The sequence below is a fragment of the Mytilus galloprovincialis genome, chromosome 10 (assembly GCF_965363235.1).
Source record: "Mytilus galloprovincialis chromosome 10, xbMytGall1.hap1.1, whole genome shotgun sequence".
NCBI lineage: Eukaryota > Metazoa > Mollusca > Bivalvia > Mytilida > Mytilidae > Mytilus > Mytilus galloprovincialis.
The window spans coordinates 6710017-6736833 of NC_134847.1; the positions used below are offsets into that span (position 1 = coordinate 6710017).

Below are 26817 nucleotides of genomic sequence, written 5' to 3' on the forward strand. Positions count from 1 at the left end.
TACACAATTTAAACTTAACATCGATTCATTGTCTAGATTCAGCTTTAAATATTGAATTAAAAAATAAATAACAATAAATTCATATTCAATGATCGAAATTCATTTAAATCAAAATTTGAATCAGAATATTTCTTTGAAATAATTATAGAAACATATAAATATTTGAATGCCTTTTAAGCAAAAAATAGTTTTTAAAGAAATTTTCATAATATTCATATTTTCCTAAAGTTTATTATGAAACATACTTCTTCTGATTTGACACGCGAAGGAGAAGATATTTATTTGTACTTTTATGAAAACTTTTGTATATCACAAAATTTAAACTCTGGTAATACATGTATACACACTGACAGGATGTTAAATGTCACCTTGTTGCTTTTGGGTTGCACGTCTACCTGACAATATATTATGATGTAACATTATAACCCTAGTTAGATTTCACCTGTTCGGTCAAGGAATGAAATTTTAAAGGTATAGAATATTTATCTATTATAATTGGACATTGATTTTTTTTCTCTTAGGATAAAAACATTTTTTATGGTTCTAAAAGGAATGTATAAATATATTTCTAAAGTAAGATAAAACATACAGAAAATTTGAAAAACACCTTTAAAAAAAGAAGAGAATTTTTTTTATTATTGATATTGTAAACTTTTTTCTGGTATCAGTATTTCCGGGATGAATATCAAAATAAATGTTCCCGTGTCACACTTAAAATATTTTTTTTTTATTAAGAAATTTTGAAATCAATGATATCGAAATATCACTAAAGGAAAATAACAGAAACATCAGAGATTCTTTATGAAAAATTAAATATAATCTAGAAGTCTTACTATAGAAATCATTGATTTGATGCAACATTCCCATATGATACATGAGCCGCAATTTTGAAAAATCTCGGAAAATTCCCTTTTTTAAATCGATGTTTGACCGAATTTGCCCTGAAATTAAACTGTTTTAAGTAGTATTCTTCGCCAGCTATATGTTTGAATATACTTAATCGATTTGCAAAGTTTGTGTTTTATTTACAGAATTTCTTTATTTGATGTAAAAGTAGACATGGGTATCGGTAATTTAGCATTGAGTCAACGGAGAAATGACGAGAAAAAGTGCATGTTTTACGATTCCGATTTGACCGAATTTAATCAAAAATTAAACTGTTAGGACCAACATTGTTTGATAGAAATGTGTTTGAATATCAAGGATTGATTTGCAAAAGTAAGAAAACGGATCAGGTTTATGAGAAAATTAAACTTTATTGAAGCATATATGCATTTTATATGGGGAAATATAATACAAAATGGCGGCCATTATACGTCACAAAAGTCACGTGATGTCTAACTTAGTTGGATATGAACATCAAATGCTTTAGAGGCATCAATAAATTAAGACTACAAATACTTTCTTTTTACGATCCTTTGCGTCAGCTAGCGCCTCAGTAAGTAGTAAAGCTGCATTTGTTGGAGATACCCGTTTAGCAAAACCACGTTGCAATTTATTTTGAAGTATATCTAAGTCTGGTGAAATTTTAGACAAATGTATAGTCTCAAAAACTTTTCCCATTATATACTACATACTGTAATTCGCCGATAAGAATTTGGATCCTGCAAGGGTTTACCATGACTCTTGTGTATTGGAAGATAATTCCAGACTGAAAAATTTCAGGTACATCTCTTTCTTGTAAAACACGATCAAAAAGAGCTTATTAATATTATAGGTACAATTTGTCCACCACATTTCAAATGTTCACTGGTTAGATTTAACTCGTCAGGTGACTTTCCATTTTTCATTTTGCTTTTAGCTGCTGTAACTTCATCTAAAGTTGCATATTGCATTCCCTTATTCCCTGAATTTTGTAGTGTCAAAATATTTTGTATATTACACTTCACAATTTGATGCTGATCGCTGATCACAAAATGATGATCTTGTAGACATGGTAGATCTATAATGATTATGTACTTAATTTTTCGAAATACGATGCCCAGCCATCCCTTATTTCTTCTGAGGACTCAAGATTTATCCATCAATAACTAATTTAGTCAGTTTCTTGAGTTGCCCAGTTCTTTGTATAGTAATACGTTTGTAAAAGAGCTTCTGATTTGAAGTATATGAGTCCATTATTTCATGATACAGTTTATATCTATTATTAACAAGCTATCTCAACTCCAACAAGCTTTATACAACATAAAAAGCCTGACAACAGTCAACTGCCTATCCATTGGAAGACCCACTATCAACGTAAATATAAGTTGATAGTGGGTCTTCCAATGGATAGAAACAAGTACCTGTGATAAATTTAAACGGAAGATTGCTATTCCATCATGAAGTTTGTACGGAATTAAAACTGCACTCGCCTGTACGGTCTAATTTTAGAATTATATTTTTTTAATGGTGTAAGCAAAAAACTTCTTTGTTGTATAAAGGAAAATGACATAATAAATAGACAAATAATTTTAAAAAGATAGTTAAACTTATTTAAACTGCAAAAAGATATCAAAAGACTTATCTTTTAATAAAACTGTAAACGTTACAAATTAATTTTCACTGATTCAAGCGGCTTATTGACCTCCAAAATTTCCAAAATGTTGTCGACTGTTGGGAGGGCTTTACGAAATTCTTCTACACCGAAAACAGTATGTATAAATGCCACTTCAATTGATATTTAGACTAAACATAGTATTTATTGATAGACGACCAATTGATTGATATTTAAATGCCTTCACAGTCTTCACGCCGAGTGGCAGCCCAGACAGCCCAGGCTGGTAAAATTGGTCTCGGCCCTCGGGCCTGTAAAAATTAGACCTACAGGCCAACAGAATCCAACTAAAAATTTTCAAAAATTGAGCTGCGGGCCTGTAGATTTAGCAGTTCAGCGTGAAGACTGCCTTTAATCTACGTATGTGATTGCTCATTTTATTATTGCATTTATAAAAACAAGTTATGTTCATGAAAGTTATATCTTTGAAAGTTTATAATAAGATTGTACATACCATAGATGTCTATACTAGTTAGTTGCACATGTGGGGGACTTTGCTCGGGCTTCTTTTGTGAACTATGCTATTTAATATTTTTATTAATAATATGCATATTCAAACATCGTAGAAAGACAAGAAACCAGAAATAGCAGACCGTATAAATTAATAGACTGCAAAAACAAACATTCGGAAGAACTCTTTTTTTCCAAAAACAATAGTAGAGTGGAACCATCTGGACGAGGTAACTGCATGTCAAAAGACAGTTGAGGGTTTCACGGCTGCCCTCCAACAGTTGGACTAACCAACCCGCTCTCCTTCCAGTGCGCATATATCCGTGATAGGATCCTGCACTGTGTAACATACAGATACAGATACAGAGGCAGGCATAACCTGTGAATGGGGACGAAGTCTGTATGATTTTTTTTTTTATAAATCAAACATGTTAAAAAGAGAAACGGAGATACCGTAACGTTTCCGATTTTGGTTCTGTTGTTAGGGATTTAGTTGTGAAGTTATGACGTCATATTCAATGTAGACAAAGAACATAATGTTTCCGATTTTGGTTCTGTTGTTAGGGATTTTAGTTGTGACGTTATTTAAGTTATGATGTCATATTCAATGTAAACAAAGAAATGCTGTCATCAGGTAACATTTTTTTTTTTTATAACAAACAATTTTTAAAAATGAATTAGTATTGAGTTCCTTTCTTAGAGTTGGAAAATCATACACAAAGAATTTCTACAGCTTGTCGGTCACTGATAGATGCTGTTGAAAATGAAAGTGAGGTACTGTCTCCGTTACCATCACATTCATCCCGTTTGCCGGATATACCTTTGACTCCGACAATGTCTCACATTACAACACTTGAGCAAAGAAATACCTTTTCGCCAACATTTGGATTTAACATGTCAACCCCGCCGATGAGACAAAGCTTTACTGTACCGTACAGTTTATTTTCGGACATTCCAGAAGAATTTTTAATCTCAGAGAACGATCTGTCAAGAGCTATTTACTCATCTAAAGGACCAGGAAATTTTGCATGCCACATTATGCCAATTCTGTTCCCAGAACTATTTACGTCCGACAACTTAAGAACGATGTATACGTTTTACGGTCGAGGTAAACTAAATAAGAATCCCCTAAACAGACAAAAAAGGGAGTTTCTGAGAAGATACGTAGTAACAGTATTTCCAGAAGTTATTTGTGAAAAAGCCTTCAATGAAAGAGTGCTATCTAAAATGCATGAAGTGAATCAGTTGTTAAGAAGACCGGTTCATCGAAAGTAATCAGGATTGAAAGAAGATTATTGACAAATTAAACTGCTTGATAAATTTATTTTATGTACAATGTACATTAAATATCACATATTTCTGTAATCAAATTTGTCCGGTTTTTATTTATATTTATTTTCGAGTGTAAAAACGGATCTTGAAAGTTTGTTAACAAACAAAAAAAACCACTTATGTTTTTCAAGTTGATCCTCTTTTGAATGGGGTTAAATGAGAACACGAAAATGGTATATTTTTTTTTTTGGGGGGGGGGGGGGATTTACTGTACATTTTTGTTAAAAAAATTAACTTCAGTATCCAATAATTATCTGTTTTCAAGATATCAGCAATTTAATATCCATGTCCGTATAATGACTTTTCATACGGGCATGAATAGTTATAAAGGGGGTCATAGTTAATTGCATTTTTCTTCTTCTAGAAATGATTAAAATATCGATTCCAGTGGTACCTTTTATTTTACGAATGAACAAGAAAGATAAAAATAATTAAATCAACTGCCCACCAGCATGACCAGAGTACCTGTGGTTTATTACATAATAAACCAAACAGACACACGATCTCGTCTTTTGGGTTATAAATTTATGTTATTTGCTACTTGAACTATAAAAAAGAAGATGTGGTATGATTGCCAATGAGACAACTATCCACAAAAGACCAAAATGACATAGACATTAACAACTATAGGTCACAGTACGGCTTACAACAATGAGCAATGCCCATACCGCATAGTCAGCTATAAAAGGCCACGATAAGACAATGTAAAACAATTCAAACGAGAAAACTAACGGCCTTATTTATGTAAAAAAAATTAACGAAAAATAAATATGTAACACATAAACAGTTTTTTTGTGGCAAATAAATACGCAAGAATTAACTTCCTATTTTAAAATCACACGACACATGGTCGTACACAAGTCTACACAAATCATCTGCTGCCTTTTCGTACATGCGTATTGGTTAACAGTAAATCAAACAAAAGGACATACACCAAACATTGCTTTATGATAATAAACAAAACAACAAACACCAATGAAAAACATCAGTCAGCTATATTTTAGAACATCGTAATCTTCATTCATTCAAAAGAAAAAAAGGTACTCGGGGGGAAAAGTTTAAAATCGAAAAGAAATATTTACATCATGTACATATAAAATATTATTCCCATTAAATCACACGACACGTGGTTTTACACGAGAGTACATTGTAATTTGTCAGTTTTGAATAGCGTAATCGAAGGCTTTTCATAATTATGACGAAATTTTAAAGATAATCAACAAAATAAGAAACTGATTGTAAAATCTGTCATTCAACCTGAAAAATAAATTAATACAAATCAAAAATACACCATGAATACATTTCTATAAATATCTCATCAAGATACAGCTACAGGTAAAATAACTGATAAGAACTGATCACTGTCCATACGTAAAATCAGGTGTCGTTTATGACTTTGAATAGTTGTGTGAAGAGGTCAAACACCGCAGGTGTTAGGTAGATTAATTTACCTGACACGTCGGGCACTGTGTCGGCCACTGTGTCAGTAAACCCATGTCTGGCGTAGACTGTGTCGGTCATGTCTCTCAGTATGTCCTTGCGAGTACTGTAAAAAAAACATTGAACATTTTTGCGTGAGAAGATATTTATTTGTAACTGCCCGCTTGACATCTTGTGTATTTTAGACGATTTGTTATTAGGACGACTACAGTGACTGGTTACCGTTAATTTTATGAAGAAGTGGAACCAGTTTTGTTTCATTTCAAAAGTGTACACATAATTTTGGTCACAAACATCGTTCAATATACATGGCTTCACTGTCTGAAAGTGCGAGACTATGAAAGGCACCAAAAAGGCTGTCTCGCAAGTCGGACCAAGTTACGGAGGCAAAAAAAATACAAGGATAAACAGGTCCAAGAATTTAAAACTCATTGAACGTACGGTCGTCCCTGACCCTGGCTCCAGTACAAGAATCTAGGATCAGCTGGTTATGTTTTGTAGCTACTGTAAGGAGCAGGGAAAAGGAGGCAAATTTGTATCTGTATCTGTATTTAAACAAGAGTTGTTTAGCAAATTGAAAAATAATATGAAAAATTATGCAGAATAAAATTTTAACTGATTGATTTTCTTCGTTTCTTGGTCTCAGAAAGGATGACCTCTTTATCTTCCGAAGTCAAATTTGAATGAGAAATTAATTTAAACAAAATGTGATGGCAAGGGGTTTATATCTACATGTATACATTTATTTCACATGTATGTCTTAAATTCAAAGAAAAGAGTCTTAAACAGTTTTGAGAAGGGTTTTTGGGGAAAGACAGCTTCAAGCCGTCAATCCCCTATAGCGTTGACCAGAGTGACATCCCTCACATCATTCATTTTGTTTTTATAGTGTGGAAAACCCCCAACAAATCTTACTGACTGAGATTGATGAAAACTCACAAATGAAAATATTGACTTTAAACACTTTTCTACACATTTCCCTTCTGTTTCTAGCAAAATAATCGTATTTTGAGCTCTCCTTTACACTATTTACATTTCTTTTACAATCCGGAAAAATCAGTATGATGAGATATTCTAAATATATCCAACCTACATTATATTTTATAATGACGTCATTGCTGGAATGCCACACTATGCAGAAGCAGGGATATCCTTCACTGGTTATTTAAATCATTCTCAGAGTTCGTGCACTAATTATGAATTGGTATTTGTTAAATTTTAACATAATTATGTTTGCTGTAGATGATTCAAACATCAACATGCAATATTTTAATTTGTAGGTCAACAACTTTCAAAGTAAATAATGTTCGTGGAGATACATGAGATTGGGCAGATTTTTTTTTTCATTTTTTCTGTAAAATTCGGTTTTTGTGAATCTTCCTCCAAATAAGGAGCACCTCAATTGATGAGTAATTATCCACTAAAATAAAACTTAAAATGTGACATTTACTATATGATAAGTAGTCTTCCATTAAAACTAAATTGTGTGTATACCAACAAATAAATCATTCTATGGTAAAAAAAAAAAAAAAAAAAAAAATGTTTCATTTTATAGTTCAATCCTACATGTACATAATGTATCTATTCATTAAATTTACAAATAGGTGAAAATGTAGGACCTGGTAACAAGCTGATTGTTGCTTTTCCCATTTGAATGGTTTTACGCTAGTAATTTTGGGGCCCTTTATAGCTTGTTGTTCGATGTGAGCCAAGGCTCCGTGTTGAAGGCCATATATATATCATGTATATTGACCTATAATGGTTTACTTTTTTAAAATTGTTATTTGGATGGATAGTTGTCTCATTGGCACTCACACCACATCTTCCTATATCTATTCACACAGTTTACATCAATCATATTGTTTTTTATTAGTGCCTGTATCCCTGTGATGAGAGTTGTAACTGGGAACTTTATCAATGGAAATTCAAAACTGAATTTTTCAGTCCTAACTTTCTTAAGAAAAAAATAAAAAATCTTAAAAAGTACTGTCACTAAAAATGGAAAATGACCGAGCCTGCATTTCAGTCGTACACCATTAAGATTTCAGAAAACATTGTAGTTGTTGTTAAATGACAGAGTTCAGTTGAATTTTACATAATTAACTATCAATTTTAATCCAATGTTTAGATTTAGAAGATGCAGATCTCTTCCATTGGTCCAAATTGAATCCTAAACTAAAGAAAACAAAATTAGATTAACAACAATTGACTTTAATATTGTCAACCTTTCTACGTGTTCTAGCTGTTCTTTTTTTATTCTTTATATGAAGACTATCAAAAGATACCCCCCCTCACCAAAAAAAAGAAAAGAAACAAGGGCCCATCTTTCCCCTCAGAGCTATTCAGCTCTTTGATTTTTAAAGGAAAGTAGAATTTTTTACATTACATGGAGAAAAAATTCTATATTTTTGAAAAGTTATATATACATTTCCAGATACAAAAGTGTAACCTCAGAATGCAGGATTTTACATCTAATATTCCAAAATTTTCTTGGGGGGAGGGGGGCATGCCTACAAACCCCCATAGCTGGTTCAGATCACTTCGTGAGGTCAATAGCAACTTTTTTTTCTCCAAAATCTGGCAAAAGTCCCCCAGGACCCCACCAAACCATCCCGACTCCACCCCATTACAGATTATTTTTTTAATTAGCATAATTATGAGACAAGTAATGACTGTCAATTACACTTTGCTAGTCCAAATAAATTCAAACTATGAACCAGTCAAACTTGACAAGTATAATGTATTTGAATTGTTTGTTGTGTTTATCATTTATCTTTGCTTAATTGTCATCATGGTTATGCATGTCTGTACTCAGTGTACATGTAGGAATATTCTATTTATTTTTTAGCTGTTTGTTGGGACAAGATGTGCATCAACAGAGGCAACATTTGAAGTGGCAGTAAGTAAATATTTTCTGGTAATTTAGAACCAGTCTTTACACTTAACCATATGGACATCAGTCTAGGCTTTTTAAATTATATTCAGGTCTATGTGTCTATGAAAACAGGTCTAGTACAGGCCAATACTAAATATTATATTTCCATAGGAATTGAAATGGTTGATAGTACTAGATACAGATATTATAGATTTGCAAAAGTGGTCAAAGCGTCTAATTAATAGTAATGAATAATTTAAAAAAGAATGTGTAAAAAAAGAATTTCAACTTACATAATTTAGATTTGAAACCATACAGCATTTTTGGAAAGTTTGCTATCACAAGCTATAGCTATACTTTCCTAAGACATTGGCCTCAAATCTATAGCAAACTATCGCAAATTTTGTTTTGCTCCAAAATCATGTAGTACTAGTGATTGAATACTGATTCTAGGAAGTTGCTTTTGAAATGTTGAGTTACTACTCTTTAAAAAAGATTACAGCTTGAATTAAAAAGAACTGAATGTTCACCAACAATTCACATGATTCAGATAAATTTAACTTCATTTTGAAAATGAGTATCACAAACACTACTTTTTGGATCAAAAGAAATCTAAGCGAAACAGCATTTAATTCATCAATATTTTATCATTTTTTCATGAATGAACATTTTCAAGTGCTATATTTACTACGTACGAAATTTACAAATGTTTATTATAAAATAAGTAAAAGCCCAAGTGTATTGAAAACCGACCATGAAGGGCTGTATAGCCAGTCAAGGTCGTTAAAAACTTCAATTTGTTGTTGTATCGAAAGGATCCGGTATGACTGACTGAAATGCAACATGTTTATATTTTGAACAATACACAGGTGACAGAATATTAAATACTGGATAATCATACGGCTTATGTCTCACGCCAAAGATCAAATGAAGATGAGTAAAAAAAATACCTGCTTTGATAGAAAAGTGACTTGTTTTTGTTATAAGAATGTATAACATGGGTCGGAAGGTTTTATGCTAAAAAAACATTTGAAAACTTTTAATTCCGTTATTTAAATACAATTTACTAGCTGTTTCACATTCCAATGTGGATATTAGGACCTCTACTGAGTAACTCTTTCAGCATGCTTAGTTAGATCAAACAGTAAAACATTGACCCAACAACAGTTTGTATCAGTGTTACCATTAACTTCATTTGTACACAAGGTCTTAAAGGATAAGGCTTGTATTAAAAGCAAGAAGGATAAGGCTTGTATTAAAAGCAAGAAGGATAAGGCTTGTATTAAAAGCAACTGAGTCAGCTTCTACTTCTAAGAATAGCTCAGTGTATCAAGACAAGTGCTGTAGAAATTAATTACCAAAAGCAAAAATTAAAAAAAAAAAACAACAGTATTATCATTCCAGTACGAATTATCAATATAATTTGGACACATTTATCAAGCTAGAAATTTTGTTACCCTGTGTCATGTTTTGTCAGGCATTGTGAATGATTGTTCATATAATTTTCAATGCTTTTTGTAATTTTTTTCTTTTCACTGCTTTCACCGTGTTAACTATATCTATTCATGCTATTTGAGCTTGTGTCATTTGCAATATTTTTGTAATCCCTTGCTGTTAACTTAGTTGCTTTTTTCTTCAGCAATGCAAACTACACAAGTTAGAGCAAGGTCCCGCTACTACAGTCACCTGTACCAAGGAGGATGCATTGAAATACTACAGACAGATGCAAACCATCAGAAGAATGGAAACAACAGCAGGGAACCTGTACAAAAGTAAACAGATCAGAGGATTCTGTCATCTGTATTCAGGACAGGTAAGATTCAACAGGGAACCTGTACAAAAATAAAACAGATCAGAAGATTTTGTCATCTGTATTCTTGACAGGTAAGATTCAACAGGGAACCTGTACAAAAGTAAACAGATCAGAGGATTTTTTCATCTGTATTCTTGACAGGTAAAATTCAACAGGGAACCTGTACAAAAGTAAACAGATCAGAGGATTCTGTCATCTGTATTCTGGACAGGTAAGATTCAACAGGGAACCTGTTCAAAAGTAAAACCGATCAGAGGATTCTGTCATCTGTATTTAGGACAGGTAAGATTCAACAGGGAACCTGTTCAAAAGTAAAACCGATCAGAGGATTCTGTCATCTGTATTATAGACTGGTAAGATTCAACAGGGAACCTGTTCAAAAGTAAAACAGATCAGAGGATTCTGTCATCTGTATTCTGGACAGGTAAGATTCAACAGGGAACCTGTACAAAAGTAAAACAGATCAGAGGATTTTGTCATCTGTATTCTGGACAGGCCTGTAAGATTCAACAGGGAACCTGTACAAAGTAAAACAGATCAGAGGATTCTGTCATCTGTATTCTGGACAGGTAAGATTCAACAGGGAACCTGTTCAAAAGTAAAACCGATCAGAAGATTCTGTCATCTGTATTCTGGACAGGTAAGATTCAACAGGGAACCTGTACAAAAGTTAACAGATCAGAGGATTTTGTCATCTGTATTCTGGACAGGTAAGATTCAACAGGGATCCTGTACAAAAGTAAACAGATCAGAGGATTTTGTCATCTGTATTCTAGACAGGTAAGATTCAACAGGGAACCTGTTCAAAAGTAAAACAGATCAGAAGATTTGGTCAACTGTATTATGGACAGATGGCAGAGACATGCATGAGCTCAGCAAATGAATTAGAACCTTCTTTCTCTGATTTTTTTACTTGATGTAAGATATTTTAGGAAACATGGACCACAAGAACATTCTGACAACTACATTCTTCTCTGTAATTATATCATTATATTAAAGTTTACAAAATATTGCAATTTGAATAACCTACTTTAAAAAAAAATCTATGAATTACATAAGCTGTGCATGGTGTATGAATATGTATAATATAAAAATATGCTGAATTTTCACCATTTTGATTCTTTTTCTAGGAAGCATGTTGTGTAGGTATGGAGAATTCCATCACACCAGAGGACTCTGTAATTACAGCATATAGAGCCCATGGTTGGGCCTACATTAGAGGTATTTCTGTCCATGGTGTACTGGCAGAATTAATTGGTAGGTATTCATGTCGCCTAAATGGTTCTAATACAATTCATTGAAAATCTGATAAATTCATCATAATACATTAATCTTGTTGGAAAGCAAAGACTTTGATATATGAGTTTTGATAAATAGATTGTCAATACATTTTGAATTAATTCAGAAATCAAACCTTGTCACTTATGCATGTTTTGTCAATCAGTAAATTGAAACATGTTAAAATAAACATAAATTTGGCAATGTGAAAAATAGCTTCATCTTGTAGTCTCTATCAGAACTTAATGGAATAAACCCTTCATGACGGATGTTTTCATGCCAATGTTAGGCAATTTCAGCTATTTGTTATCATGACTGCCAAGAATACATTTAACACTGAAAGCAAAGGAAGTTGGATATAATGTAGAATTTATTTTGATATTAATTGTATCATACATTATTATTCAGGCAAAAAGACAGGCTGTGCACAAGGAAAAGGAGGGTCCATGCACATGTATGCTAAGAACTTCTATGGTGGTAATGGCATTGTAGGAGCACAGGTATTTCTTAATTATTTTTGTAAAGAAGTATATACACACTGCTCAAAGGGAAATAATCCAACTTATATTGATTTGTTATCTCCCCTATTTGAGTTTTCTCTCTCATGTACATGCACTTACATAACTGTTTCTTAATTTATTATATTGTATTATATGTTTTACCATCATGGGTTGATAAAGATTTTCTATTATTTGGATATTCCTTCCTCTGACAATGACCAGCCAAGTTATTATTTGCAGTCTTAAATTTTGGTAGAAATATTGAATACAAATAACTACCTGCTCATATCAATAGTTTTTTCTTGTAAATCAAAAAATTAGGAGCAGGTTCACTTCACTGATCTCTTGTAAGAGCCATTTGGACATGCAAGAATATGTGCCCTCATGTTATCACACCTGCATTGGACAGGTACAAAAAGCAAGCTTCACCTGAGTTACAGTGAAATGTACTACATATATGATTTTTTATCACATTCAATGTTACCTCAATATGGAATTATTAGAACTGTGGCAGAGTGGATTGTATCCTGCTGTTTATATACTGTGTCGTTAAGTACACAAATTTCTTTGCATATTACCAGTGCTGCATCAAGGAACAATCTAATACTTTATCTAGAAATATAATATTTAGTTGTTCTATGATACTGAAGTTCAGATATTCTGGGCAGTAACTTCCTGTTTAACATACATTTTTTGTACCTTCAATTTTTATTATACTGATCATGTTTTTATATGAGTAAGTTGGTGCTTTGCCAGACAACTTCTTATAAATAAACATTGATTAACAATGCATCTTGTTTTATTAAGGTTCCATTAGGAGCCGGTATAGCATTCACCCAGAAATACCTAAACAATGGTAATATCTGTATAACACTGTATGGGGACGGAGCAGCTAACCAGGGCCAAGTCTATGAGGCATTTAACATTGCTATGTTATGGAAGCTTCCATGTATATTTGTCTGTGAGAACAATGGTTATGGTATGGGTACCAGTGTAGAGCGGGCATCTTATAGCACAGATTATTATACCAGAGGAGATTATATGCCCGGGCTTAGGGTAGGTCAGCTTCTGTAATGATAAGACACAGTAATACACAAAAATGGCTGTTTCGCCTTACGACCAACTTATTTATACTGCCAGATATTCTTAATTTTTGACATCAAAATCCCCAGTTTACGAAGGCCAAAATGCAGATACAGTATATTTATCTCTATTCTATAGCAAAATAAACAAATCAGTCCATTTCAATTTATTTTTCATGGTAAAATTTCATAAAACGAAAATTCCTCGAATTTGATGTTATTGTCTTGGCATGGCAACGAAACAAGGTGACTTCACAAATATGTTTCTTTAACAAAAAATCAAATGTATATACCAGGTGTTTTAAGCCTCTTGTACGCCTCAGAACGAATAAAATTACATTGGAAGACAATATATATATGAGAAATGCTTTTTAAAAAAAACACATTGAATTAAATAATATTACTTATATCAAAATTGGGTAAAACAGAACAGCCAAAACAGTATTGTATGTATAGGGTATCATGGTTAACAAAATTACTGAGTTTGTCCTATTAGAATCAAAATAGTTCATGGCAGCCATATTTGTTTTCATTTAACCATGGGTTGGGCATTTATATTTGATTTTTTTACCCTGAGCATAAGTATATATATATATATATTAAAAAAAGAAATGATATAGTTCTTTTTGTTGCTAAGATCTTGTACAATGAGTGTGAATTTGTGAAGGTTTTTGAATTAAGAAATATAGGTTACGCTTAATTTTGTAATAAAAAAACTTATTTTGATCTATAATCACACACAATTTTGCAATATTTTACAAAAATGATTTTATATTCTAAAAAAATCAAAACAAACTTTTAGTAAAACAGGAACAATTCTAAAAATAGGAATAATAATGACTAGTCCATGTCCATTGCTTAGTTGTCCTTGTGGCAATCATACAACATCTCCATTTTTATATACAAAAAATGTATGCAAGAAAGTCGCATTGATACTAGTATCCAACACCTTTATATATTTATTAACAAATTAATGATGTTTTTGACAATTTTCTATTTCAGGTAGATGGTATGGATGTTTTAGCAGTAAAGGAAGCCACTAGATTTGCCAAAGACTATGTACTGAAAAATGGTCCACTTCTTATAGAGTGTGCTACTTATAGATATTCAGGTCACAGCATGAGTGATCCCGGCACAAGGTTTGTATTTTAATATTATTAAAGAAAAAAAAATGCCAATAATATCAATGCCTCAATAAAGAAAAATAAAGGAAAACCATACAAATGCTTGAACAGAACTTTTGGATAATTTTGTAGCCTATTGTAGCTTTTAATGTTGTATAAACAACTGATTAGAATTATATTTGGTTGTGGTTTTAATTTGTTGAATACTCCTTTCCAGGGAATAAACAAAAATAAGTTCACAAAAAATATTCTGCTTTTACAGTAATGAGTTTTGTTTTGTTTACAGCTACAGAACGAGAGAAGAAATACAGGAAGTAAGACAAACTAGAGATCCTATCACAAGTTTTAAACAGAAATTATTAGAAACCAATTTGGTAACAGAAGACGAAATGAAGGTATGAATAAACGATATTGTTTCATCTCCTTCATAAGTCACTGATGAAAATAACTAGACCATGGTATTGGTTTCTCTCATTGTTGAGACATATGGTTGCCTATAGTTGCTTACATCATCTTTATTTGAACTTTGGTGGATAGTAAGTTGTCTCATTGGCAATCATACCTCATCTCCATAATTTTATATACATTGTACATTCAATTTTTTTTCTTTAAAAGTTATTTAAAAATATAAACCTTAAAAGCAGATGTGTTCTAATATTGAAAAAAATCTGGATAGGTTTAACAGAATAGAGAATGATGGGCACTAAGTACAGAATAAAGGGCAGAAAATATAAAAAAAATAAAGAAAATTGTGGTAAAAAGAAAATTGTGGTAAAAAGAAAATTGTGGTAAAAATCAAGCAATACAGAAATGAATATTCATATTTTTATTTGTATGCAAATTTATCCGCTATTACATTAAATCACACAAGTTTCCAGAAATTTTTATGTCATAATAAAAAGTGATTGGTGCTTAAAGTCAGAGGGTTACTCAAAGACAGATCTATAAAGGTCATTTGGAGACAACATTCAGCTAAAAACCGAAAGAGAAAATACTATTATAACCCATATTCAGATCCTTCTTTTATCACTGAGATTTTATTTTACAGAAAATAGATCAAGACGTTAGAAAAGAAGTAACTGAATCAGAGAAGCAAGCTATAGCTGATACTGGTCCCCCACTGGAGGATATGTATGATCATATATATGTACAGCCGGAAGCAGATTTTAAAGTCAGAACATGTGATCCTGTAACAATGGTGGCTTCACGATAAAAGTCATCACAGACCATACTCAATTTACTGTCAATTATTGTTATTTATATTATTTAAGATTAGATTTTGTAGGGGTGCAATGATCTTTTATACATATCACAAAAATTCAAGTGTTGTATGTTTTTAATATGATTATAAGTTATATTTTTGGTGATAGTCTAGCTACTAAAAAAGGTCATACATGCAATGCCTGTTTAATGATATGAAAATTTATAGATTTGTTGATGTTTAAGTACAATAATTGGACAAATATAATGGACATGGTTGTTGAATTTTTAAGTTTAAACCCTGTATTTGACTATTTCACTCACAAATTTTATACTTAGTGAATTGATATTCTTATCGAAGACTTTTAGTATTGTTGCACCCCTAAGAATTTGTGATACAATCAAAAGATATGGATAACTAACAAAACTTTAAGATATAAGAGAAAAGAAATATACTTGTAACAAAAGTATTTTTAGACTAAGATAGACCTTGAATGCTTGAATGTAGTTTACGGAAATATGAAAAAACATCTCTGGTCAGACTAGACATGAACCATGAATATCTGTTCATTTCAATTAGAATCTCAATGAATCAAATAATTCTAGTTTCAAAAAAGAAAATACTTATATTTGTTCAAGAGGCTAACAAAGATTTTTTCTGATCTTTTTTTAGTATTTGAAATCTTAATGGCAGTAAACAGGAACAAGTTTTATTTAATGAGTTATTTATGTTTTGTTGATATATTTACTTCATAAAATTGTCAATTCTATCGAGATTAAATTGAAAAAGAAAAACTTTAAACAGCTGATTAAAATAAAAGGTAGATGTATCATCTCAGTTTCATGTACTCAAAGTTTGCTGCAAAGGCAAATTTGTTTTAAAAAAAAATCAACATTTGAGAAGTTTTATTTGTAATAAATGTATACAGTATACATTTTTGTGGAAAATTGAAAAAAAAAAATGATAATGCATGCCTCATCTGAAAATTCAAAAGCTTCTGAGAAGCTAGAGTTGTTATATTGCTTTTACATTTGTGATGAAATATTGCATTATAAGTCATACATTTTATTTATAATTGAGTTTGTTTTTATTTGAATATGCAATAAAATTTAAACAACAATATTTAATTGTTTATATTTGAATACCAACCCAGAACTTTTGACCATTGTACATTTGAATTGCATTTCTGAAATTGTAATAAGATTTGATTTTTAACCACCAAAAAAATCAAGCATAGCTGGTTGCTCAAAAAGGAAAATTTCACTAGGATCTGACAACAATCCGTATATTACTATTTGTTCTGGTAATTAAAATTGAGAATGGAAATGAGGAATTGCCAAAGAGACAACAACCCGACCATAGAAAAAAACAACAGCAGAAGGTCACCAACAGGTCTTCAATGTAGCGAGAAATTCCTGCACCCGGAGGTGTCCTTCAGCTGGCCCCTAAACAAATATATACTAGTTCAGTGATAATGAACGCCATACTAATTTCCAAATTGTACACAAGAAACTAAAATTAAAATAATACAAGACTAACAAAGGCCAGAGGCTCCTGACTTGGGACAGGCGCATTATTAAATTTTAGCTTTTAACACTTTTTAGGTGTGAATTAATTTGACAAAACCAGAGTCTTTTAAATAGAACAGAGAAGAATGGGGGGGTCATCAGGTCATTGAAATATTTTGTACAGCCAATTTCTAGATAGTTATAATTGTCTCTGGAACATACTCCACAGCGTGAATTGTCTCAATTTTTCACTGATGATATGCTTTCAACTATATCGCATCAAGCTTTTGTGAGGTGGGGTTTCAAATTTTTTTAGGTTGTCTTCTTCTATAAATGATTGATTTTTCATTTACCAAAGTTTTCAAGGTATCACTTTGATGTAAAATCTAAAGATTCGATTTTATAAACTTGAAGGCATTTGGTAATGAGGAGTCATGAGTAGTCACCACTTGGAGGATATCATGATTGGTTGTCTGTTCCTTCAATGTTGTAAGTTGATTTGTAGACATATCATTTGTTCTCTCTATACTGCCATTTATAAGTTTTAATGGATATTTCTGTTGTAAGAGATACAGCAGCAACTCACTCTTCTACATTTGAAAATGCCTTTACCAAGTCAGGTATATGACAGTTCTTGTCCATTCGTTTTTGATGCCTTTTGTTATTTGATTTTGCCATGTGATTATGGACTTTCCGAATTGATTTTCCTCTAAGTTCAGTGATTTTACTTTTTTCTATTTATGCTATTTTGTGCTTCTTTGTTACATATTTGTTTATTTTCATAGTGATTGTTTGGAATGAAACCAAACATGGCATGAATGTTCCTTATGAGGTGCTGACCAAGTGTTGTTACTTTGTCGCCATTCCATCATCCAAGATGGCCGCCAGCGGGGCACTTAGTTTAACATAGGACCCTATGGGAAATGCATACAAATGACTTTTTTTAGAGAACCACTGAATGGAATGAAACCAAACATGGCATGAATGTTCCTTATGAGGTGCTGACCAAGTGTTGTTACTTTGTAGCCGATCCATTATCCAAGATGGCCGCCAGCAGGGGACTTAGTTTAACATAGGACCCTATAGGAAATGCATACAAATGACTTCTTTTTAGTGAACCACTGAATGGAATGAAACCAAACATGGCATGAATGTCCCTTATGAGGTGCCAACCAAGTGTTGTTACTTTGTAGCCGATCCATCATCCAAGATGGCCGCCAGTGGGGGACTTAGTTTAACATAGGACCCTATGGAAAATGCATACAAATGACTTCTTTTAGAGAACCACTGAATGGAATGAAACCAAACATGGCATGAATGTTCCTTATGAGGTGCTGACCAAGTGTTGTTACTTTGTCGCCATTCCAACGTCCAAGATGGCCGCCAGTGGGGGACTTAGTTTAACATAGGACCCTATGGGAAATACATACAAGTTTCTTCTTATAGAGAACCACTTAATGGAATGAAACCAAACATAGCATAAATATTCCTTATGAGATGCTGACCAAGTGTTGTTACTTTGTAGCGGATCCATCATCCAAGATGGCCGCCAGTGGGAGACTTAGTTTAACATAGGACCCTATGGGAAATACATACAAATGTCTTCTTTTAGTACATATATATATATATATATATATATATATATATATATATATATATATATATATATATATATATATATATATATAGTGAACCACGGAATGGAATGAAACCAAACATAGCATGAATGTTCATTATGAGATGCTGACCAAGTGTTGTTACTTTGTTGTCATTGCAACATCCAAGATGTCCGCCAGTGGGGGGACTTAGTTTAACATAGGACCCTATGGGAAATGCATACAAAAGTCTTCTTCTAAAGAATCACTGAATTGAATGAAATCAAACATAGCATGAATGTCCTTTCCTTATGAGGTGCTGGCCAAGTGTTGTTACTTTTAGCCAAATTTCATATTTTTTTATTTTATTTCAAAAACCCAAGTAGAATCAGGTGAGCGATACAGGCTCTTGAGAGCCTCTAGTTTTATTTTTACATATTATGTCTGTTTGTTTTGTTCAGGCATTGTTATCAGTATAATGGAATTTGATGCGATTATCATACAAGTGAGCGGTTTAGCTAGCTATAAAACCCAATCCACCATTTTGTAGAGCCTTTGACTATAGTCAAAAAAGCGAGACATAGCAATCCTACATTCTGGCATCCACAAATATTCACTCTGGATTTCTACCAAACTTGGACAGAAGCTTGTTTATGATCATAAGATAGTATCAAGTAGTAAATTTTGTAAAAAAAAATCTGGTTTTTCCGTATTTTACTTATAAATGGACTTATAGTCTGGTTCAAGCTTTGCTGTCCGTCAAAAAATTGCGATTATTTTTTTATTGAGCAAATATTTGTTTCAAACAGTGATTTTCTTAAAGAAAAGAAAATTACAACACGTTTCACGTACCTATTGTCATCCCGTAACTATCTAAATGCGTGTACGAAGCATTAAAAATTTCTCTATGGGAAATTAACATTGCAATGGTAGCCATTGTTTTTCCTGTTGATTTGTTTGGGAGAATAGATTAACGTCATCAAAGTTCACGCGACGTTACGCAAAGTAATCAAAGGGAAATAACTCCTATGAAAAACGCTGACTTTGACTTGCAACCAGCTATGAACTACGTGTTTTGGCAAAGAAAATGAAAAATAAAGGCAGATGCATGTATAGACATTTTGTGTATAAACAAGTGTGCCATTAGGATTCTGTTACCCCATCCTTTTCAAATAATATATATTTTAAAAACGTTTACCTTTTCAAACATTTCGTAAAAATGTTACCTTTTCTCATATTGTTTGGGTTCAATGTGGTATGTAATGTAACAGTGTAATACAGGTACCAAAGTTTCAAAAGACAGAAAATTGGTTGAAAAATACAGCTTGGAACACCCAAAAAGATGACGGACGAAGAGATTATGGGAACTTTATTGACCTTATCATATATTTCTAATAGTTTTCCCGACCGATTCACATATTTCAAAGCATAAAACTGTTATATATTCTAGTGGCACGTGGCACCTGGTATATAGTAAATGCCCCCCTTTTTATCCTCACCGAAGATTACCATAACTGTTGCAGTCCTGTATCTAAAAATCAACATTCGTCACTTTCTCTGATTAATTTGCTTTTTCCATGACGTCCATAATTGCGAATCCACCTCAACGTTTTTATATGTATGTCTAAAAGATTAAGTCCTAAAAAGTAATTATCAATAGAACTTTGTTTACTCTCCAGGATTTTTTAAAAAGAATGACGGGAGTACTTTCAAGTTGTTCCGCTACGGAGGCTACTCTTTTCCTTTGCGAATGAATACATAGGCGAGAGAATTGCGACTCCAATAGAATATATTTTGTTTGATAAAACGTTAGTTTTTATCCGATTATAGTTTTTTTTCTAATATACCAATAATTGAATTGGTTCTTATTTTTCATGTCGGGGCGAGACCTTTAAAACCGACTATTTTTTACATTGTTGAAGGTCGTGTGGTTGTCTATATTTGCCGCTTATATCATTTTGATTTGGCCTTTCTTGAACAGTTGTGTCATTGGCAATCATAATACATCTCCTTATTTTTGTGCATTGTTCGAAACATAAACATAAAAATAATGTCATTTTCGGTGAAGACATATGCATGTGTTCGTTACAAAATTATACTTTGCATTTGTGTAACAATTCTCCATTAATAATTCATTTTTGTCGAGTCTTCGAGAGAAACTTATCGAACATGCATTCCGCTGTCGGCGGTTGAGACGTCCACAAGTATGCACTCTGCGGGTAAAGATTTTTAAATGTTGATAACTTTCTTAAACTATCATGTATTTCTCTCATACTTTGACACAACCTTGTTTATGATCATTAGATACAGGTAGTATCCAGAAGTAAATTTTGTAAAAAAAAAAAAAAAGAAAGAAAAAAAAAAAACCCTTTTTTGTCCGTATGTTTATCATAAAAAGACTTAGTTTTCTTGCCAATTAAGGGCATACGATATAGTTACAGGGGAGGTAATGACGTTGCTAACGTAAAATGTTATTTTCGCGACGTCAAACTGTGACATATCGGGAAAAGATGCATTTTTCGACTGATTTTTATTATTCAAACTGATTTAATTTGAAAACGAGTGCATGCACCCCTATTTTTTAAAACGACCTTTTGTTTGATTTTGCAGGGGGATTATGTGGACCAATTTTTATAAAACTGTGAATAGTGGATTTTTTTTAATTTTGATAAATATACAGCAAAAAATTAAGTTTTTTTTTCTCAATTCATGATCATTTGATAAATATGAATTATTTCTGAATAAAAAATGAATATTTTTTTAGGATACTTATATATATAAAATACAGAAATTACAAATTATTTAACAAAAAACAAATTGTGTTTATCTTTTAAAACAAGAGTTATGGCTTTGTTTCGAAAGGGAAAATACGGCCTCAAATAATTCAAATTTTGAGCAAATATACAAAATTTCGACCTCCTTTTACTCAAAAAGTAGCACATGAAGGTATATTTTATATTGCATATATTTGATTTAATCAGGTAAAAAATAGTCTATATGGAAATATTTATCTGATTCAAACTGTAAATACGGCATCAAAACTGTATCGTATGCCCTTAACATTACATTCACTTTGTTGTCACAGCTGATTGCATTGAATGAGTGTGTAGACAAAGGTAATATATTTGGTGAAACAAATACATTAGATTGGTTACCTGTCGGGCTAGTCTACTCTTAAAGGAGGGTAGTTTACCTAATATAATAATGACTTCACTGTTCAGTTATAAAGCAAGCTAACAAAAGATATTACCTTTGTCTACACACTCTATGCAATCGGCTGTAAAGTTTTTAAAATCTTAATAACTTTCTGAAACAATCCTGGATTTCTACCAAACATGGTCAGAATCTAATTGTTTATGATAAAAAATAGTATCTAGTAAACGGAAATTTTGTAAAAATATATTTCCTGTTTTTCTGTATGTTACTTATAAATGGACCTAGTTTTTCTTTCAGTCAACATAACATACAGTCTGTCGTTAAAGTTCTTAACAAATTAATAAGATTTATAAAGTTGGCAGGACACTAGATCAGCGGAACCCTTACACGTACATTTTAATTTTAGGAAATTGATTTAAAAAAACCAACATATTTGCTGCATGTTTATCTGGTTTATGAAAAAAAAGTCGGTGGTTTTCTTCATTAAAAGTTGGGACAAATAAACTTCAAGCCAATTGTCATATCAAAAAAGTAGGGTAAATGAGCTCGTTTTTGAGTAAATTGTAAATTAATTGGAAACATGCATTTTTCATATAGATAGACGGTTGGTTTTCCCGTTTTAATGGTTTAACACTGTCTAGTCAATTTTTGGAAGCGCCAATGCTTCGTGTTTAAGTCTGTAGACGTATACTAATTATGACTATGATGGACAGTTATTTCATTGGCAATCATCGCACATATTATTATATATTATTTACATCCCAACTTTGTCTGTTTTACAGTGTCAATTTCTTAATTCTTTTTCGAGATTCTTTTCCCCATCTGATATTTCGCTGAGTTTTGCTATTATCCCCCCCCCCCCCCCCCCCCAATAAAAATAAAAGATTAAACATTGCATGTAAATCTAAGAAATCAAGGAGTAGGTCATTCTAAAGTTTGATTTTATTAAGATAGTTGAATAGTTCTTAATGTAACACCTATAACACAAATAATCGTATGTCGTGTTTTTAAGACGAACTATAAAGATGTATGCCTAATGTATTCTAATTCATTCTGGGTAAGGTTTTTAGTAGACCGTTTCCTTCGGCTTGATATTCCCAACATGCAGCCTGAAATGTTCTCCATGCTGTCGACTGACAAATCTCAAGTATTAGCAAAGTAAAAAAAATAAGACTTTATTGAAAAAGATATTGCCCAAATGTCGGGATTGATGGCATACGTGAAACTTGAAAACATTTTATAATACAACACAAAAATGATAAAATAGTCATAAAATTATGAATAAATGAATTAATATGCGCCAATTTATTCATTCACGGCATATTGCTCAGTTGCGTATTTAATGATTTTGATACGATGTTCCATTTATTTGGGTATTTTCAAGTACCTGCAAGTTACTCCATTTCGACGTCTTACATATAAACGTCACAAATAACACTTTTTTTAATGACGTCATATACTTTAACGGTACAGTTTGAAAATAGAATAACAATGTGTTTATAAGTCAACTATGTAAACTTAATGTTTACAAAGTCAAAGACATCACTAAAGGCATATATAAGGTCTTGAATGTGTATTCCATGTATGCGGAAAATGCACTTTACTTCGAAAAAATAGGGTTTTGATAATTATTTGGGACTGTAAGAGTTTTAAAAGTGTGTATAAACAGAACGAATTCTACAATATATAATTTAAAAATAAAATTAAGAAGTAAGCATCATTAAGGTCATCTGCAAAAGTGATAAGAAAACTATTAAAATATACCCACATGCATTTAGATATAAATGCTGAAAGTTACATAAGAGTGAGTTAATATCTGACTACTAACATTAATTTCACGAGTTTTTTTGTCTGCACAAAAATCAAGGAGAAAGCAAGAGAGAAAATGACAACTTTATGTGAACATGCATATTCAATCTCAGTTACTGTTTCTGATTTTTTGATGGGCGTGTCTGCTACATAAACCGCGCGAAGAAGATGGAAGTTAACGGTTTCGCTGATTGGTTGACGGAATGTTACGGAAATAGCGGAAACTGTCGAAGTGAAAATCACAATAACGACTCCCTGTTGTTTCCAGGAGACGGAAAATGGACGGCATAACAATGTTAAACCTCCGTAAGGATCGGAATGTGGGCGGTTCATGATGATCAATGGAGCGGTTAGTTATAAATAGATAATGTTAAATGGAATGGATGGACAGTTATCGAATGTAATTTCTTGGTCAAACGATTTAAATCATAGCGGTAAAACAAATATAACGTTTTTAAGGCAGACAGGACCCCCTGAGCCAGATAATAGTAGTTTTTCTGCCTGGAAACATTATATTCACACTGTGGTTAAAGTTTTTAAAGTTTTAATAACTTTCTTAAACTATCCTGGATTTGTACCAAACTTGGACAGAAGCTTGTTTATGATCATCAGATAAAATGTATTATCAAAAAGTAAATTTTGTAAACAAAAAATATCAGTTTTCCGTATTTTACTTATAAATGAACTTACATTTTCTACCAGGATACTAACATTCACACTGTGGTTAAAGTTTTTATACGACCGCAAAAATTGAGTCCGTAGTAGTAGTCGTCGTCGTCCGGAGACATTTGGTTTTTGCACTCTAACTTTAATAAAAGTGAATAGAAATCTATGAAATTTAAACACAAGGTTTCATAAAAGGAAGGTTGGGATTAATTTTGGGTGTTTTGGTCCCAGCAGTTTAGGAATTAGTGGCCAAAAAGGTCCCAAATAAGTATTTTTCTTGGTTTTCGCACAATAACTTTAGTATCAGTAAACAGAAATCTATGAAATTTTAACATAAGGTCTATGACCACAAAAGGAAGGTTGGGATTGATTTTCGGAGTTTTAGTCCCAACAGTTTAGGAATAAGAGGCCAAAAACAGGTCCCAAATTAGCATTTTTCTTGGTTTTTCCACAATAACTTTAGTATACGTTAATAGAAATCTATGAAATTTTAAGACAAGGGTTATAATCACAAAAGGAAGGTTTGAAATGATTTTGGGAGTTTTGGTCCCAACTTATTACGGACCAAAAGGGTCATCAATTAAACATCAAAAAATGAATTATTGGGGTTCTTTGATATGCCAAATCTAACCGTATATTCAGATTCTTAATTTTTATACGCCCGTCAAAATTTTCACGGGACGTATTATGGTATACAAATGTCCGGTGTTCGTCCGTCTGTCCGTCCGTCCGTCTGTCTGGCGTAAACATGTCGCACCGTAACTTGAGAACGACTTATCTAAATTTCATGAAACTTAATATAGTTGTTTCTTTTGATGGTCAAATGATCTGTATACATTTTGGTGAAAATAAGATTTAAACTTTTTGAGTTACGGCACTTTGTAACTAAGACAGTGGTGTGATTTTTTTTCACATGTCGCACCGTATCTCAAAAACGATTCTCAATTATTGCTTAAAACTTTACACACTTCTTAGTTATATTAATCTTAATATCTATATACTTTTTGGTGATGATTCAAAATTTCATTTTTGAGTTATTGAGTATTTTGTAAAAAGGGGGAGGGGTTTTTACATGTCGCGCCATATCTCAAAAATGATTTATGATTATTGCTTAAAACTTTACACACTTCTTTGTTATATTAATCTTAAGATCTGTATACTTTTTGGTGATGACTCGGAAATTTTATTTTTGAGTTATTGAGTATTTTGTAGAAAAGGGAGGTTTTTTTTACATGTCGCGCCGTATCTCAAAAACAATTTATGATTATTGCTTGAAACTGTACATGTAACAAAAAATTTGTTCCGGCATGACATTTGTTCCGCTGGAACAAATTTCATGTGAAATATGTTCTACCGGAACTTATGTCACAGAAAATATGTTCCAGCAATATAAAATTTGTTCCGGAACTAATTATTTAACCAAGTGTGAAATATGTTCCGGAACAAAAATCACAGCACCATGAGTTTTGTTCCAATTAATATTAAAATTTAAAAAAAAATAAAATAAGTTTGTGTGATATTAGTTTTGAACGAAGGTATTTTATAGAAATCAATGAAAATGTCTGCTCAAACCTATTTCACAGAAAGTAAGTACTGTGCTTGTATGGGGTACATTTGCAATTGAAGGCATGACTGTAGGATGAAGATAAGAAATAAAAGCGATGATAATGTTTCATAATTTGTATCTATGTTTTATCATTTATGTGGTATTCCACCTCCTTGTTTCCTGTTGATCTGTCATGGGTGTTCTAATCATACATGTACTTAGCTATGGTCATTGCACAGTTTTTAAAGAGCGTTTCTTTTGTTTCTTTATGTCTTTTAATATAATTGATCAGTCACTTTGTCCTTATTTAAAAAGTACAAATGCTCATCTTTAACTATTATAATACTTTTTTTTCGGAATGACTTTTATTATTATTTCTTATTCTACTCTTTCCTGGTTCATAAGTGTCATTTTTAGTTTTATTAATTGAGTATGTTATTAAACTTTTGGTCCGAGACCACAATTATTTCGTAGTGCATTTCTTTTAGAACATAAATGAAAATAAAAAAAAATCCCACCTGCGCTTTCTCAAAAAAACTTTTACAGTGTGTTGTACTACTTTTGGGACAAATTATATCAAAATTATAGAAAACTTCATCACCTCTAACTCAAAATATGGACAATTTTATCTTTAGGGCGTCTTGAAATCTTTTGACAGCTTCCGAAGTACTATTTTTCAACCTTTTTCACCTGGACCAAATCACTACTTTCCTTTAAAATTCTGGACCCAAATTTTTTTACAGTGTAATTTCACCCCCCCCCCCCCCTACTTGCAATTTGAGGCATTAAACATGGAGAAATAAATTTGGAAGGGTTATAAAAATTAATGGCAAGTAACCCACTGTCAACACTAGGGACTATATAATCAAGGGACGACAATTGTGGTCTCGGACCTTTTGCTTTACT

The 26817-nt window shown here is 32.1% G+C and overlaps 1 protein-coding gene across 1 annotated transcript; it reads left to right on the top strand.

Annotated features, from left to right (window-relative positions):
• Positions 1-2539: 2539 nt before the first annotated feature.
• LOC143049749 (pyruvate dehydrogenase E1 component subunit alpha, mitochondrial-like) lies at positions 2540-16753 on the top strand. The gene is made up of 9 exons (XM_076223460.1): positions 2540-2633; positions 8607-8657; positions 10273-10446; positions 11577-11703; positions 12133-12224; positions 13032-13280; positions 14309-14445; positions 14717-14825; positions 15479-16753. The coding sequence occupies exons 1-9, from the start codon at positions 2583-2585 to the stop codon at positions 15641-15643; spliced, it is 1155 nt and encodes a 384-aa protein (XP_076079575.1). The 5' UTR covers positions 2540-2582; the 3' UTR covers positions 15644-16753.
• The last annotated feature ends 10064 nt before the right edge of the window (positions 16754-26817 follow it).

Excerpts from the sequence above, each read along its gene's own strand:
- LOC143049749 (XM_076223460.1), top strand. The coding sequence starts at position 2,583 with ATGTTGTCGACTGTTGGGAGGGCTTTACGAAATTCTTCTACACCGAAA. Across the intron at positions 10,447-11,576 it reads GTCATCTGTATTCAGGACAG|GAAGCATGTTGTGTAGGTAT; the intron begins GTAAGATTCAAC and ends TTCTTTTTCTAG. Across the intron at positions 14,826-15,478 it reads TAACAGAAGACGAAATGAAG|AAAATAGATCAAGACGTTAG; the intron begins GTATGAATAAAC and ends TTTATTTTACAG.